We start from the raw sequence: 15,322 nt of genomic DNA on the forward strand, positions 1-15,322 counted from the left end.
TCGCCTTTAATATGCCTATACTCTAACAGATAAAGGTTAAATGGTTGAAGGCGCTCTTCATAAGGCTTGAATTTGAGTCCTCGAACTGGATACGTTCCAGAGTGTCCTTATCCTTTTATAGTGATGGGGGAAATACTATGTAATACTATGTACTGTGAATGAGTACGAATAAAACTGTTGAAGATCATGTGGTAAGTTCTTCCATCAAACTGGCCAAAATTGCGCTTCGATGTTACCAGTGCAAAGTTTGCTCAGAAGGTATTTTTGTCACGGTCAGCGTAAGACTTCAAGTCGTAGGTTACCAACACTCCTAAATCTTTTTCGACTTCGGATACTTCTAGAGAGGAGTTGCCCAAGTTGTAACTGCAGTCTGCAACATGTCACAGATGGACTAATTTACACAGTTTGTCCTCTTGGTTGCGTATCTCTTTCCAAAGTTCCACATCATCAGCAAAAATTAACAAATCTCACGGCACCTGTTGTTGGAGATCGTTTATATTAAACAAGAAAAGAAGGGGTTTTAGTGCTGAACTCTGGAGGATCCCACTAGGACATTCCATGGTCTGAAAGAAAATGAATTTAGCCCTGACCTTGAAATGTCGTTTTATATATGAAGTGAGCCGGTCAATTAGAAATGGTTTGGTACCCAATCTTTTAAGCTTATTGACAAGACATACTTGGTGGACCCTATCAAAAGAACTTAAAGGATAAGAAGTAGTCATGTATACCATCGCATATCAGGGGCTCCATAATTTTTTAGGGTATAGAGAGAAGGGCCACCGGTCGGTAGCTTGGAGGTTCGTTGTGTCAACCTCCTTTGAAAACTGGTATGATGTGAGTCAGTTTCTAAGTTTCCGGTGGTTCGCCTTGACTTAGCGAGTGTGAGAACATCACGCTAAGCGGTGTTGCGAGGATTGAAGCTGCTTCCCTCAGTATAGTAGACTGAACCATATCTGGACCAGGAGAATTGTCTTTTCTTAGGTGCTGTAGTTTTCGAAGCACCAGGTCAGCACCCAGGTTCACTTTCGAGACTCTGGACCACTAACAAACCTCTGGTTTTTGGTCTACCGAGGGATGCAAGTCGATATCTAGCATGCAATCTTATTGTAGTGGTGATCATAGTCAATCGCGACCCGACAGATTACAGAGATAATGCTTTACACGTAACAAAAAGGTAAGATGCGTACAATTTATAATTCAGACAGGGATACCTACAATTTTGGCTTCGTCCTAAAATGTAACGATATATGCACTGATATTTTTGTCCATCAAATTCTTTTATATATTTAAAAAAGAAGGGGAAACAAATTTGTTTTACCTACAGTTTTTTGCAGTTCTTAAAAATAACAAAAACAGTATCAAAATAGTAGTTGGGTTAAGTGGAACCTAAATCACCTCTCCCAGGACTTTCAACTTTGGTGTATGAGGGTTATATTTGGTTTTATACTAAGTGCATAACTGATTTACACCTATGCAATCAGACGAGAACCATAAAATGAAAGCACCACAACAGCAAGGGTAATTCAAAAAAGAAAAAACTTAACATAGATCTTGGTAGCGAATTCCTTCAGATTTAATATTATGACTCATGAAATAATGCCCTTATTGTGCAAACAACGACTCGGAGTCACTGCGATCAAATTCGTAGGATCTGGCGTCCATAATCATAACAGTGCTTAACACCACAGGTAATGAGTTGTGCTCACATTCCTAGTATCTACTCTGAGTCGAGTCTGACATTTAATTGTATATAACAAATATGTGGACGAAATATAAAGGAGGGCGAAATAAATCTGACACCAAAAAAGCGAAGCAGAAAATCCTAAAGACAAACCAAACAAAGTTCAATAGCTTTAACTTGTCAAAATGTATAACTGTTAGACTATACATAATCCTTTTGTACTAGAAACGAGGACTCACATGTTGTGAAACCCACATTTACTCGTCGTTGTATAGATGTAAGAAAGACTTTAAAAAGGGTTGTGGTGGGTTTCTGTGGCAAGAGCTTGTTCACTATTATAAATTCAGGATGGATATAGCAGAGAATGTCAAGGCATTTGCTTGTGGATGAAAAAGAAACAAGAGCATGTGATTCTGGGTATTAATTTTATGGGGTTCGAGGTCTCATTTCCCTATGAAGGTTGTGAACCTCAAAATATGTACATACTGGAGCAGAAAAAGGGTTATGGTGATCACAAATCATTACTAAATATCTTCCTCTTAAATGAAGGTTATTATGTTTTGGGACTGAAATACATTTGTAAGAATAATAAAGGGTCACGACAAATAATCACAGACAAACTTCAACGAGCGGAGAGTGTGAAAAATCTTACTTTCAAGCATTTTAAAGATATCAAACTTTAGTATGAGTTTTCATTCTAGCAAGGTTTAAAAATATGTGGTCTGACGAACTAATCAGGTCATAGACCTCCAGGAATGTACTGAGCGGCCATTTTTGTTCGGTTTCAGGCTTCGACATCCTATCAGAACACGTAATAATAGTACCATCAGTATACGCTTTTCTTGAAACACTGTAGCATCACTTGTCATGAAAGGTTAAGTTGAAACGACCATTCTGTCCTTGTAGACTGAAAAACTTTTGTTATTCATTTGCTGTTTGTGAAATGAGGTTCCAGTCTTCATTATTCCAGGTAATAAATCTACCATCTTTTGTTATTTCTTGCAGTTTGTTTTTCAGCAAATATCCAGCTGTTCTTGAAAGGTTTCTGTTGATTGGGGATTGATTTCACTTGAACTGGAGTTGTCATTAAACGTTTAGACAAAAAGACGAGAGGAAAATTTTACTTTTCATAATTAGCAAACTGTCCTGCTAATTTAAGCCAAATAAATTTCCGACATTTGTTATAAGCTTTAGATTGCATTAACTTATTTTATTTTGTTTCGCTTTCAAATAGCGCAAGGTTTAACATATGCGAGTGTAACGGTAATAAAAATCATTACATGCAACATTAATAATGTGTGTTTGTATTTCTCATTGCAGGACAACAAAGAGTGAATGCACTGGAAGAAGAAGAACAAGCCCTACGTCGTCTGAACCTGCAGAATAACGAGTAAAACTATTTTGTAATAACTTTCCCCTTTTGTATTAAAAACCGCGTATTTCAATTTCAAATATATCTGCTGCACCATCACACCGTGTTCTCACTTCAGACGCACTTGTCTGTCCTGACTGTTGTGTTGCTGTTTCAGGTCGCTCCTGCTCCCGAGTGAACGTCGAAATACAACGTGCTACACGAGGAATGGAAAAGGACACGGTCGAAAAGTCATGTCATTGATTCTCGCTTATGTGTTACATGTTGTCGCGGATTTCTAACGTCGTTTTTTATCGGCCAATCGCAGTATTTTTTCGTCACATGTTAAGTTTTGTAATATTTATGCGTGTTACATGGTGTTTGTTGCAGTCTATTGGTTGCCTGACGTATGTGGAGCTGACAACCTGGATGAATGTGTAGTCAGCCTAACTTGGTAATTTGTAACAATGCAAACTCAGGCAAGTGAAATTCATCATTTATCAAGTCAAAAATAGACCGAAATTATAGTTTCAAGCAAAAACAAGCTGTAAAATAATTTACATATGACTTGTGGTGGACCAGACAATATATAAAAGCAAAAGATATCAACAAAGTTAATAACAACCAATAGTAATATTAATATATACAAGTTAAATGTTACAAATACAATAAATAATGGGACTTTACTTAAGTTCACCCGAAATGATGCGTGTTCGGCTTTGATCTGGTACAATAAATCCACAATTATAGATGCTTAGTAATTCCAAACGTATCGATGATCTCCCCAGTATTGTAATCCAAAGTAAGATATGATGTATTTACTTTCTCAGTCTATGAATGTAAATAATATTTGTTTTAGAACTAAGTTAACTCAATCTCGAATGAAAACAGAACGAGGGATGTGTGAGTATTAATGTATTTGTTAGCCAGAAAGAAGATGTCACGCTATGTTGGAATCACAACGGAAAGTGTCTTCAAGGTCATTGAATAAAACAACATGTACAGTCATTTAATGATGAATGTACATACAGTGAAAAATTGACAAAACAAATACAAATAATATTAAAAACTATTTACAAAATAAGCTTGTCGGTCATATCTCCACAGACTTACCTCCCTTATTATAGTAGTGACCCAAACAACCAATAAAGTGGAAATAAAAGCGAAAAAAGGGGAAATAAAGCGGACGAAAGCGTAAATAAAGGGGAAATGTCGCTTTTTCGCCTGTACATAAGGGACAGATTTGTAAGCACACAACATGATTTTTATCCTTCATTCCTATCACAGATGGCCATGTTGACGCGTTTAATGGATGATGATCCTAAAACCTCCATGCGATATCTTCTGTTCTACATCATGAAACCTGAAGTCGCCATTGATTGTACGCAACTTGGTGCTTCATCAAAACGAGCGATTCAGAAGTGCCGGTTTTATGGCTGCGTACGAAGTAAGATAAATAAGGTTTTTAAACTTCAGGTGCACTTACTAATCGATTCCTGTCGTCATCTGTCAACGAGAAAGACCTTGCGAAACTATATGACATGGCTACGCAAAGTTATTTCCACGACATGAGAGACAAAGTACAGAAGCGTCATCGACGGAATAAAGAACACGCATGTACGGCTTTAAAGTGATTATTGTTTTCCCGTTATCTACAGGTAGAGTCTTCCGTGTTCAAGGATATAACCGTAAGTTCAGCTTCAAGTACCTTGTTGTGCAAAACAAGTTTCCTAGATATAGTAACGTTTTTCTTCATTACATTTTAGAATTCACAAGAATTATTTGAGTCTCCTTAGTCCAACAGGCCTGATGGAAAGAAACAATACGTGAAATGCCTGGTCCGTAACAATTGCAATTACATCAGGAACATTGATGCTCTACCATCTGCCAACTGCTCATACCGTTGTACAATAATAAGCTTTCTGTTGTCAATAAAAATTTGGAACTTATACCATATTTTACGCACATTACATTATTCGTGTGCTGTGTTGTAGGAATGAAGGCGAACACAGGAGGCGGTTGGAGTAAATACAGAAGCGTTTTAAAAGTGGGCGTTTAATTACGTCGGTGTGTATGTAGTAGAAAAGTAAACAATGTAGCGGGTATTTAGGGTAAAAACCGGCAATTTAGCGACATTTGAAAAACAGAGCGACAGAAAGGGAAAGTTCCGCTTCATCTCCCCTTTATTGGTTATATGAGGATGAACATGGGTGTTAGTAGTTGTTTATAAATTATAATTGACAGTCAAACTATTCATGAATCTTGTAATGGTAATAATAATCATTCCATGCGACGTTTCTAATGGGAGTTTGTTTTTCTATTGCAGGGCAACAAAGAGTAAGCACACTGGAAAAAGATGAAGAAGCCCTACGCGATCTGAACGAGCAGAACAATGAATAAAACTATTTTGTAGTAAGTTTTACCCTTTTGCACTCGGACCGTGTCCTTGCACTCGGACCGTGTCCTTGAATTTTAAATATATATATATATATATAAAGTGTTTCAGAATATTCTAATTAAATGTTTGACAAGGAAAAAACCCCTTGTCCATGGTGTGATAAAACTGGACAAGATTCGGCAAGTTAATCGTTAATGGTGTGTAAAATATAATAGTTTCCACTACCGACTAGACTCTGATTAAATCACCTAAACTCCCTTTAGAAATCGGTAGCAAAAGGCGAATTGAAGCATTTAGTAACCAACGACATTTGGTTCGAATCAAGGTAAATTCTAACCATGTGGTTCTAAATGGATGGCTATACACACCTGAAGTTGTAAAGGCTTTGGAATAAATCTTATGCAGTATCGTGGGTGAGGATAGAGAAAGGGGATCGAGTTAATAGAGGATATCCATCGATCGTTCACTAGTTTTCAGTACCTTTCTAATTAATGTCAACGTGTGAAGGAAATAGTTCCTATATTAAAGAGATTTTACAAATAAATTTTGAGGAAAAATTATTTCCAATGTTTTGGTTGAGAAAAATATTAGTGCAAACGATTATATCAGTGAAATTTCGATGTTTCGCTGTTTGCCTTAGAATATTTAGGAGCTGTTTATGTGTTTCAGTGGCTTTAGCTTTTGGTATATGATGATTAGAGTAGTCGTACATTAGGTTACCTGTTGTACATGTAATTTTTCTCGTTCGTGAAGTTTGTAATAATGGTGGTAAAAGGCCAAGAGCACTGATTAACATTTCCTGTGAAATGTTTTAATTAAAACTGACTGAAGGAGCTGATAGTAAACTGAGAAATAACCAAATTTAGAGTGACGACTTCACTTCCCATAAAGTATTTATGGCAAGATTCAAGTCGTTTACTAAGTGATTCCATCATACCTCTGAGTCGACGGATGATTAATTTTCATTATTTCCATTGATGTGTTCGTAAATGTTTTCCAGACAAAGCATTTATACAATTTAATTTCAATTTCTGATATTACTAAGAGATATAAACATCGATTTTAATTTTAGATTCAAAGCTGCTGACGTAACTGATCAACGCATTCGCATTCTTTCAGACATTATAGCAGATATACGTGTTATAAAATTCCATGTATGGGAAAATGTATTTGAGAAATTAGTTCATAGTTTGAGGAGGTTGGTTCATACTTTAACTAAAAATTAATGTATTATTATGGAAATATTTTGCAACATGAATGTACTGAAAATATTGTGCGTAATTTATGGGAAAGCTTACGATATATTTCATTCCATAGCATTTGATTACCACTTTTTTCTTATGAAATTTAGTTGGTCTGTCTTTAAAACATACTACGGTGTACAGAGAATAGACTTGACATTGTCAAGACAATTATGATTTGGAATATAAAACACGATACTTATCTAAATTTTGTCAATTTAATAAAACCCTTATTTTTGTTGGTAAAGACTATTTTAAGAACTTATGATCACTACTGAAAAAGGTTAATTTTTATCATAAATAGTATGGTTATGAAGTAGTTTTGTAAATTATGTTGCATTTATTGATATTGTTGTGAACCAGTGTTTTTCTTATCTTCAGATGTCATGATATAAGTTTTAACCATCTTTTCACTTTAATTTGCAGTAATATTCATGTTATGTTTGTGATCGTCACACATAAGCCAAAAGTAAAATTTGTTTGTCATTTAAACTTATATTTTCTAGTTGATTTGGTGAATAGGGACATTTTTATTTAGATAAAGAAATAATTTAAGATCAGACTTTAATATATTCACCTTAATTTTGACATAAATGACTGATTAAGTAAGGTAGAGATTTATTTCCTCAAAATTTTATTCATATTTTCTCTTTTAGTAAAGAAGTTAAACTTGTTATGAGAGGTCGGTGTTTTCAAGCATTTCGGTTGAGCCAGATAATTTATCAAATAAAGTTTACAGTGATGGTTCTAGTAGTGGGGATTTTACTCTTACATAAAGGAGCAGGTGATCCAGAAGCTCTCAAAAGTTATCAGCTATTTAATTTGATGAATTTCATCACATCGCTTTTTATGTCAGTGATATTATCCATGCCACAAGCAATCGAACAAATAAATATAGCGCATATTGTTGATAAGCGTATATCTGTAAGTTTTATTTATGCCATATAATCAAAAAGTTGTTCATATATCACTTTATTTATATATTTCTAAGTAGAATTTACAAATGATTGCAGTCACTTTAGGTCATATCACTGAATTTATCTGAAATGTAACCATAATGACTGTACTGCTAACGGTTTTAATGTTTGAAAGATACGTTTCGTTTCAGTGCTGATATATAATTAGAAGCCAAAATGTATGCACTATCGAATGAACAGTGGTAACGCAGAGCGTTTATTAGTGGTCTTCAGGTATAAAGTCAAAAACTCCAGACAAACTGTAATATAAATAGTGTTATCTAAACAGTTTGCTTTCGTTATAATTTAGTGATTCCATCTCATAACATTACATGGTGAGATGAAGCTGAATGGATTAAAAAGTCTGAGCTCTGTTTACTTTATGTTCAAGCCTTTAACGTATTTCGCGAGATTACCACCAAATATTTTACTTACATAGAGCCATCATTTAGAATTGTTTGATTATTAAAATTACGAAAAGGCTCTCATTTTAGTAATGGATTCTTAATTTTTAAAGAAACTTTAAACATGTCACAATGAGAAACGCTTTGTATTATAACCAAAAAGCCATATATTTACATTTAGGCCTTTTAACCGTCTCGGGCCATAGGCTACCGATCAGAGATCTCCAACCAATTCTGTCCTGGGTTCTCCTTTTTCGTTTGTCTAAAAGTGCTATTCGTGATCTTGATGTCTGCCTCCGGTTCTCAGCAGTTCTTTGTGTTCCAGATATTCTTCGACTGTGCGAAGGGCGTTCTTGCTTCTCAGTTTCTCGCCTTTACATACAAAATGGATTCCTCACGTTTAATGAATGATACTGCATTGGTACATGAATTCTTCTGTCCTTTTTAGATCTCGACCATTATGTGTGATCACTCTGTTGTACTTCAGGATCTTAAATTTTTGTTTGTGAACGTTGGGTAATACTTTTTAGGAAACCACTGCTACACTGTCTTTTTTAGCCTGGACACTTTACCGCGTATAGGACAGAAGTGCTAATTCATCTGCAAAGTATAAATTATACTGCTCTATCCAAGTTATCCATTGTATCCCTTGCTTTTCCCAAAATGTGGACACCTTCATATTACAGTCAACAGCTAGTAAACGAACAAAAGGTCAGAATGGGAGGCCTTGTCTGATACCAGCATTCATTTAAAACGCATCTGTGAGCTGCTCCCTATACACAGTTTTGTAATTTGAATGCCTCGTGGCAGTGTCATGTGGTGAATATATATCTCAGGTATTCCATCATGTGGAAGAAGAATCCAAAGGTTTTTCCAATTCGCACTATCACATGCTTTGCTATAATAAAGGAACTTGATCTATAGCGATAAATTTCATTCAGTCGATAGCTTAGCAATGCTCTGCGGTGTCACGATTTAGACTGTACGTGGCTGGTAGTAACGTCATTCAACTTGTTGATTTCAAAGTTGGGTGTTTACTGAATCTCCCATTCCTTTCCAAAACACTCAGTTGAAAAAGTTACGTTACACTGGCACTGGTACGACCCATCTGTAGTTCTCATACGTACTGAGATTTCCTTTATTTGATATCTTGATGAGGTATACCGCTTTCCATTATAATTGCACTTTTTCTTTCTGCTAGATTTTTATCAAGAGAACGTGGAACATCTTTGAGTTTTTTTTTATATCTAACTTCAGTGCCTCAGTTATTAAGATGTCTAGTCCTGCCGCCTTCCTAATTCTTGTTTGTCTGATAGCCTTGTTGATTTTTTTCCATGGTTGGAAGACATCATTAATAAAGAGGTCATTGTGCACTCCTTTAGTGTCCAATGAGTTCGCGGGTGTTGACCTATCCAAAAGCCCTTCAAAGTGCTACACTAACTTGTTCCGCTGCTTCTGAACTTCAGTGATTGGTTTTGGTTTCTTTGTGCCTGACTGGTCGCTGTCGTTTATTATATTTCTCTAAAAGCTTACTTGTTGCATCATATAGTTGTTTCATACTTCATTTCTTGTCACGCTTTCTGCTGGGTCTTCTACACATTTCCGCTTGTCTGGTCTAATTCTTTTTTTCACCCGCTTGTTTGCTTATTTATATTCGGCCTCTGCCATAACTCCCTCTACTATTTTTTGGATGTTCTTGACTGCCGCTTTCTCGTTTTTCCCTTCTTGAATCTCTTACAGATTCTCTACATAATCACATTCATTATATTGGTGCTTTTCGAGGTCCAGCTTTATCTCATATATTGAAATTATTGCTTCTTTAATCCATTTCCAGTTACTCTCCATTGTGATCACTTTTTCTAGTAGATCTTATAAGACTTAGAACTTGTTACCGGTATCTATTTCAAACTGGCTGGAGTTGTTAATATCTCAGAGGAAGGGTGTACAAAACTCTTGCGGTGGTACTTGCGTAACAGTCAAAAGCTCCTTAAAATTTAGTTTCAGCTTGGCCAACACCAGATGGTGGCCTGAAGCTATATCAACTCCTCTCTTTGTTCTTGCACTGTCTTTTGGCCTTCTGGATCTTTTGTTCATGTGCATGTGGTCAATCTGGTTTTTGGTGGTGTGTCCTATGAAACCCAAGTAATTTCGTGTGTTCATTTGTAATGGTACCTATGATCACTTTTTGTGCATAATTGGATTGCATCAGTGAAACTCCTTGTGTTTGGGAGCCAATTTCTTTTTTATGACCAGAAGACAATAACCGATTTCCTGAAGTTAGTTCTCTGTCCAGATTGTATTCAGTGGTTCCGGCTTATTCTAAGAAGAGCCAAGTAGTATCCTCGGATCTCCGAGGCTATTTGAATGACATTGGTCTCGCACGTTGTTCTGACACTCAATTTACCTAAGTTTCCTGTTGCCCTGGTTGTCGTAAGGAGCATTAGGTATGTGGCTTCTGGAGTCTCCTAGATTTCATTATGAGACATCATAAGAAGTGAAATATATATGATTTGTAAATATATTATTTTATTACGAACGTTGGGAAATTCATATTACTTTTAAATGTTTACGACATTTTCAGACGTAACATCATTGAATTATATGATAGTACAGTAAAACAAATAGTTGGTTAATGAGTGATAGGTAAATCATTGCAAACATATATTACATTTTATAATGTAACTCAAGTGAATAATCTTAATAGAATACACAATTTTTTCAACACTTTACTATTGTTATTCTAATTATTTCTATTTTTGAAGAGATTCCTTTTGTTGCCTGAAGTAGGAAATGATCATTACCCTGAAGTCAATAGTTCAAATGAACAAGTTGTAGAGCTGACAAATGTCTGTTCAAAATGGCAAGATGTAAGTGTGATTCTGGAAACTCAAAATTATTTAAACCGTCTGTCAGCCTTTTCTTACCTGCAAAGATAAGTTTTCTGTTATTTTTTTGTAGTTCATCTGCAAAATGTATCAACAAAAATTTTAATTCCTCCCCGGTGATTTTGTGCATTTGATTTAATGATCATTCTTCAAGGAGATGTTCTTCTGTTTAAAAGTATGATTTAAAGACATGATTTTGATTAGATGATGAAGACATTAATTATCAAACTTTTTTTAGTGCAATTGTGTGAGCTAGTTCTTGCCTTCTAATTACACATTTATCATAGTGTTTTGTTAATTTCATCGTATAATTGTTTGGACAAGATTATTTCAGAAACCTTGAATTGATTTCTAATGAAGTTAATTGTTGGTGTCGTCAAGAAATAAGACCAAGATATCTTAGATTTTCAAGTGAATTAATTTGGTTACCTTTCGTGTACATCTTTTAATCGTTTACTTTCAGGAGAGCAAAAGTTGAACAGATGACTTGAACGTTTTAAGCAAATTCAGGAAACGTAGATGTTAAAACTATGGAGGTCTATATCAGCCGTAAAAGCTTGCGATTTTGTCAATATCTCCCTAATCAGTTGTATAATTTTGTTGCTTGGAATGGGAAATCGAAATTGATATTTTGTAAATTAGTAAAAATTTAGTTAGCGTAATAATGAACTATCCTCTATTTAAAAGATTATCGAGGAAATGAAAATTTAAGGTTGTTACAGCATGATATAAGACAATTTCTATGTAATGGATTAGTTTTATCCTCATTTTAAACATCTATTATTGACAGTTTCAAATAAGTTGAACATTGAGTAGAAAGTTAATAATGATACAATAATCATACTTTTGTGATGCTCCAATGAATAGAAAATTGTATTTTTGAAGTTTCATGGTTTAATGTAAGTCACTTATTCGGAGTAAATAAATTTTATTATATATTAGTAATGTTTTCGAAATACAAATGAAAAGATAGGTAAAATACCATGTGATTAAGAGAACACGAATTCAGTAACCAGTTCGATATTGTATCAAATAATGACTACATTGGCCTTTATGTTTGACCAAATGCCATTCATATAACCCACACTTTGGGTATTTGTATAATCATTTATTGTATTTAACTTCCGATCAGTAAATTGGAGGTTCGTGCTATATTTATCAACATTGGTTTTGGAAGTTATTTGGTGTCACTAAACCCATCACTGGATCGTGTATTTCACTATTAAATACAGGAGTCTGCACTTGATTGGGAATTTCCAGTGCTCTCCGTGGTTCAGGCAAAATGAACAATTCAAAATAATCAATTAGTGTGGATCAAATATTCATGGGGATTAGGAAAGACAGGAAGTCAAAAACACTGAAGGCTTTCCTCCAAGCTATATACATTCTGCCTGATTCAGGAACATTGATTCGACACAAGTAGTTTGTTACGTATCTTGAATCTACTTCATAGTCAAGGGAAATTCGTATTAAATTCGAATATTTTGATTTGTTGATTGCCTAAAAAATATGTAGAAATAACCTTTGTAGAATCCGACACAGTTATGTATCAAGTTAGTATGCTATTTTCAATAAAACAGTAGGAGAAACCTACTATAACAAACGTAGGTAGAATAATCACATTTTCTGATGTACATCGACCGGAATAATAAAAAATCTTTCTAGGGTAAGTCAAACATATACTATGAGACATATTTCTTGTGATTATGGTTCATTGATCCTAGAGTGGTCTTCATGTAATTTACTACGACAACTGGGACCCATGAAGACTCATATAAGTAGATTATTTTCGTTTGAACCGCTCAAAATTCCGAAATCAACTGATTCGGTTAATAGAATGCTGGGTAGAACCGACTAATTTTAGCCGGCCTAATGGATAACTGGGTTTATTCTGAAATGTTATATTGTTAGGTCAATAGTCTCTCAACATAGGATGTAAATAATACAACTTTATCAAGACTTTAGTTTATGGTTATTCAATACAGAGGTTGGGCCAAATTGCCCTTGAGTATAGTCTTCGTTTGATCCTACTTTACGTTACGTTGTTTTCTTCCTTTTAAAGAATCTAAAACAAATTACATTGAACAGTATTAATTTTAAGGCTTGTGGTCGTGAGTTGATTGGTATCATTGGTTCCGTAGGTAGTGGAAAGGTAAGTGTTTAAACTTCTTTTGACTTAGATTATTAATATAATGAGTGGGATGGCATACGAGGTCATTTTTATGTCATCCATGCATTACATTATTATTGTTTCATTGTTATTCTCTTATGACAAGTATGTTGCTTGTTGATGCTGGTAGTTGTTTTGTTTGAGAAATGGCAATGGTGTTTCCTAGTTCTTCCGTTTGTGATTGATGAGATAGGATGAAATTTATGACTTAGTTGTTGAAAACTGTGTGCAAAGGGACCACAACAAACCACCTGATAGATTGGCATTTAAATATTGAAGTACCACTGAATCTACTTTAGTTACCAGAACTGATTGCTGTGTGCTCTATTGTTTGGATGTCGCTGAAGATTTATCGAGATATAGAAGTTTTATTCATGTTTTTGTCATAAAATCAACTACCAGATTCTAATGGAATTGAATTCTTAGACAAAACATGATCATTTTGTTACTCGAGATCATCGGAGGAAGATACAGACACCTGTGGCTATCAATACTTAATCTGGTTGTCGAATAATTTGGTAACTATCTTGACTCAGTTTGAGACAGAACTCTGTGGCATTTCAAGACATTGGTGTATTGGTTGAGTGTCAATTTGAACATCAACATGGATGCAAGTGCATCAAAGCTAACGACTCATAAACGGGGGGAAACAAATGTGCTTGACAACACTGCTAGTCACAGACCAAAATATTGTAACCTTTCAGCTCCAGACAACATTAAAGTATTCATTCAGAGAACACAAAACTCCTAAGCTCTTATATCCCCCATATATATATATATATATATATATATATATATATATATATATGTATATATATATATATGCTAGATCTGTTCATAAAACATCATATTGAGAAGTTCGATCTTGCTTAACAGCAGATAATCGAATCTACTTTTTGTATCTATTGGATGAAGTCAAATATAGAAAACAGTTACCTACAGCAGAAATTCTGATATATATGTTTATGTCACTGTGTTTTACGACTACAAAAGAATATTTTATTTTCACACCATCTTGTTACAGATTGTTACATAAAGCTGACTATAAAAGTGTAAAAAGGAGTTAGTTCATCTCAGCATCTCATATATTACGGGAAGTTTATTTATTATCTTTTTTTAATTAGAACAAGAATTCATAATTGAAAAACTAACTTCGACTATTGGTTGTTTAACTTTCAGTCTTCTCTCTTACAGACTATTTTGGGAGAGCTGCCATTCTCTAGTGGAAACATTTACAGGTTACCTAGTGTAGCTTATCTTCCACAAGCCGCTTGGATATTCCCTGGAACAATACGTCAAAACATTCTTTGTAATCTTCCTTTTGAGTCTGACCGGTATGCATTTGTACTGAAGGCAACAAGTTTAGATGTCGTAAGTTCAAACAATACTGAAATAATAACGTTTTCCATAAGTTTAGTTTTCTAAAAAATAACTGATGGAATTCCTCGCATGCTGAATCAGACTGAAGTGATGCATTGTATATACAATAATAGATGAGTGCAAATTAATTATTATAGAGTTAGATCTGTAAATCATATTAGTTACCAATTAAAAGTGATATTTGGATTGAAACCAAATAAGGATGTAGGAGATGTATGGAATGTATTTTGGTCACTTCTCACGATAACAAAAATCCAAATTAAACAAACTTGAAAGTTTCGTCTAATAATTCAGTGGAAGATATCCGTATTGGTAACTCATCACAGAAAATATTGACGGGGCATTTTAATCCGAAAATTCTCATTTAGAGATATTTCATGGGTAATGGTGACAAGTATCCTTTTGTTAATAATGAGGAAACTATTTATGAAGTCAAATAAATCTTTTTTTCACTGAATATGTTTAAAACAGTCCAATTGATAAAATTAGATAATTCAAAGAGAAGACGAAGTTCATCAGAACTGTGTTTGCCAATTTACTTGCGTTTATGGATACAGATATTTGATGAGGAGTAACAGTGATTTTCAAATGAAAGTAACTGAACGCCTGGAACACAAGAAGAATAAATGGCATCAATAACCCTGTTTTTGGTGATTTCTTGAGTACCTACAGACTTAATGTTCAGTTGACACAGATATTGTGTGGCAAAATCTTATCTTAGTTGTTTACTGTTCGATTCCAGTTGTCTTTTCTCTTCGTTTTCTCGTCTTGATAAGAAACACGTAACAACTTGAGCTGATTCAGTATTTTATTTTATTGTGTTTGTTTTTTATAAAGTATCGAGCTTTCATGTTTA

General features: G+C 34.5%; 1 protein-coding gene across 1 annotated transcript in view; it reads left to right on the forward strand.

The window, feature by feature from the left end:
• Positions 1 to 7,346: 7,346 nt before the first annotated feature.
• Smp_167610 overlaps positions 7,347 to 15,322 on the forward strand; it is a gene marked incomplete at its 5' end in the record, with an annotated part of 34,867 nt that continues 26,891 nt past the window's right edge. The window contains 4 exons of the mRNA XM_018794296.1: positions 7,347 to 7,595; positions 10,794 to 10,898; positions 12,979 to 13,068; positions 14,266 to 14,457. Of these exons, the coding sequence (XP_018648723.1) occupies positions 7,347 to 7,595; positions 10,794 to 10,898; positions 12,979 to 13,068; positions 14,266 to 14,457 (636 nt within the window). The remainder of the gene's footprint in view (positions 7,596 to 10,793; positions 10,899 to 12,978; positions 13,069 to 14,265; positions 14,458 to 15,322) is intronic.

Source organism: Schistosoma mansoni, chromosome 1 (genome assembly GCF_000237925.1).
Source record: "Schistosoma mansoni strain Puerto Rico chromosome 1, complete genome".
NCBI lineage: Eukaryota > Metazoa > Platyhelminthes > Trematoda > Strigeidida > Schistosomatidae > Schistosoma > Schistosoma mansoni.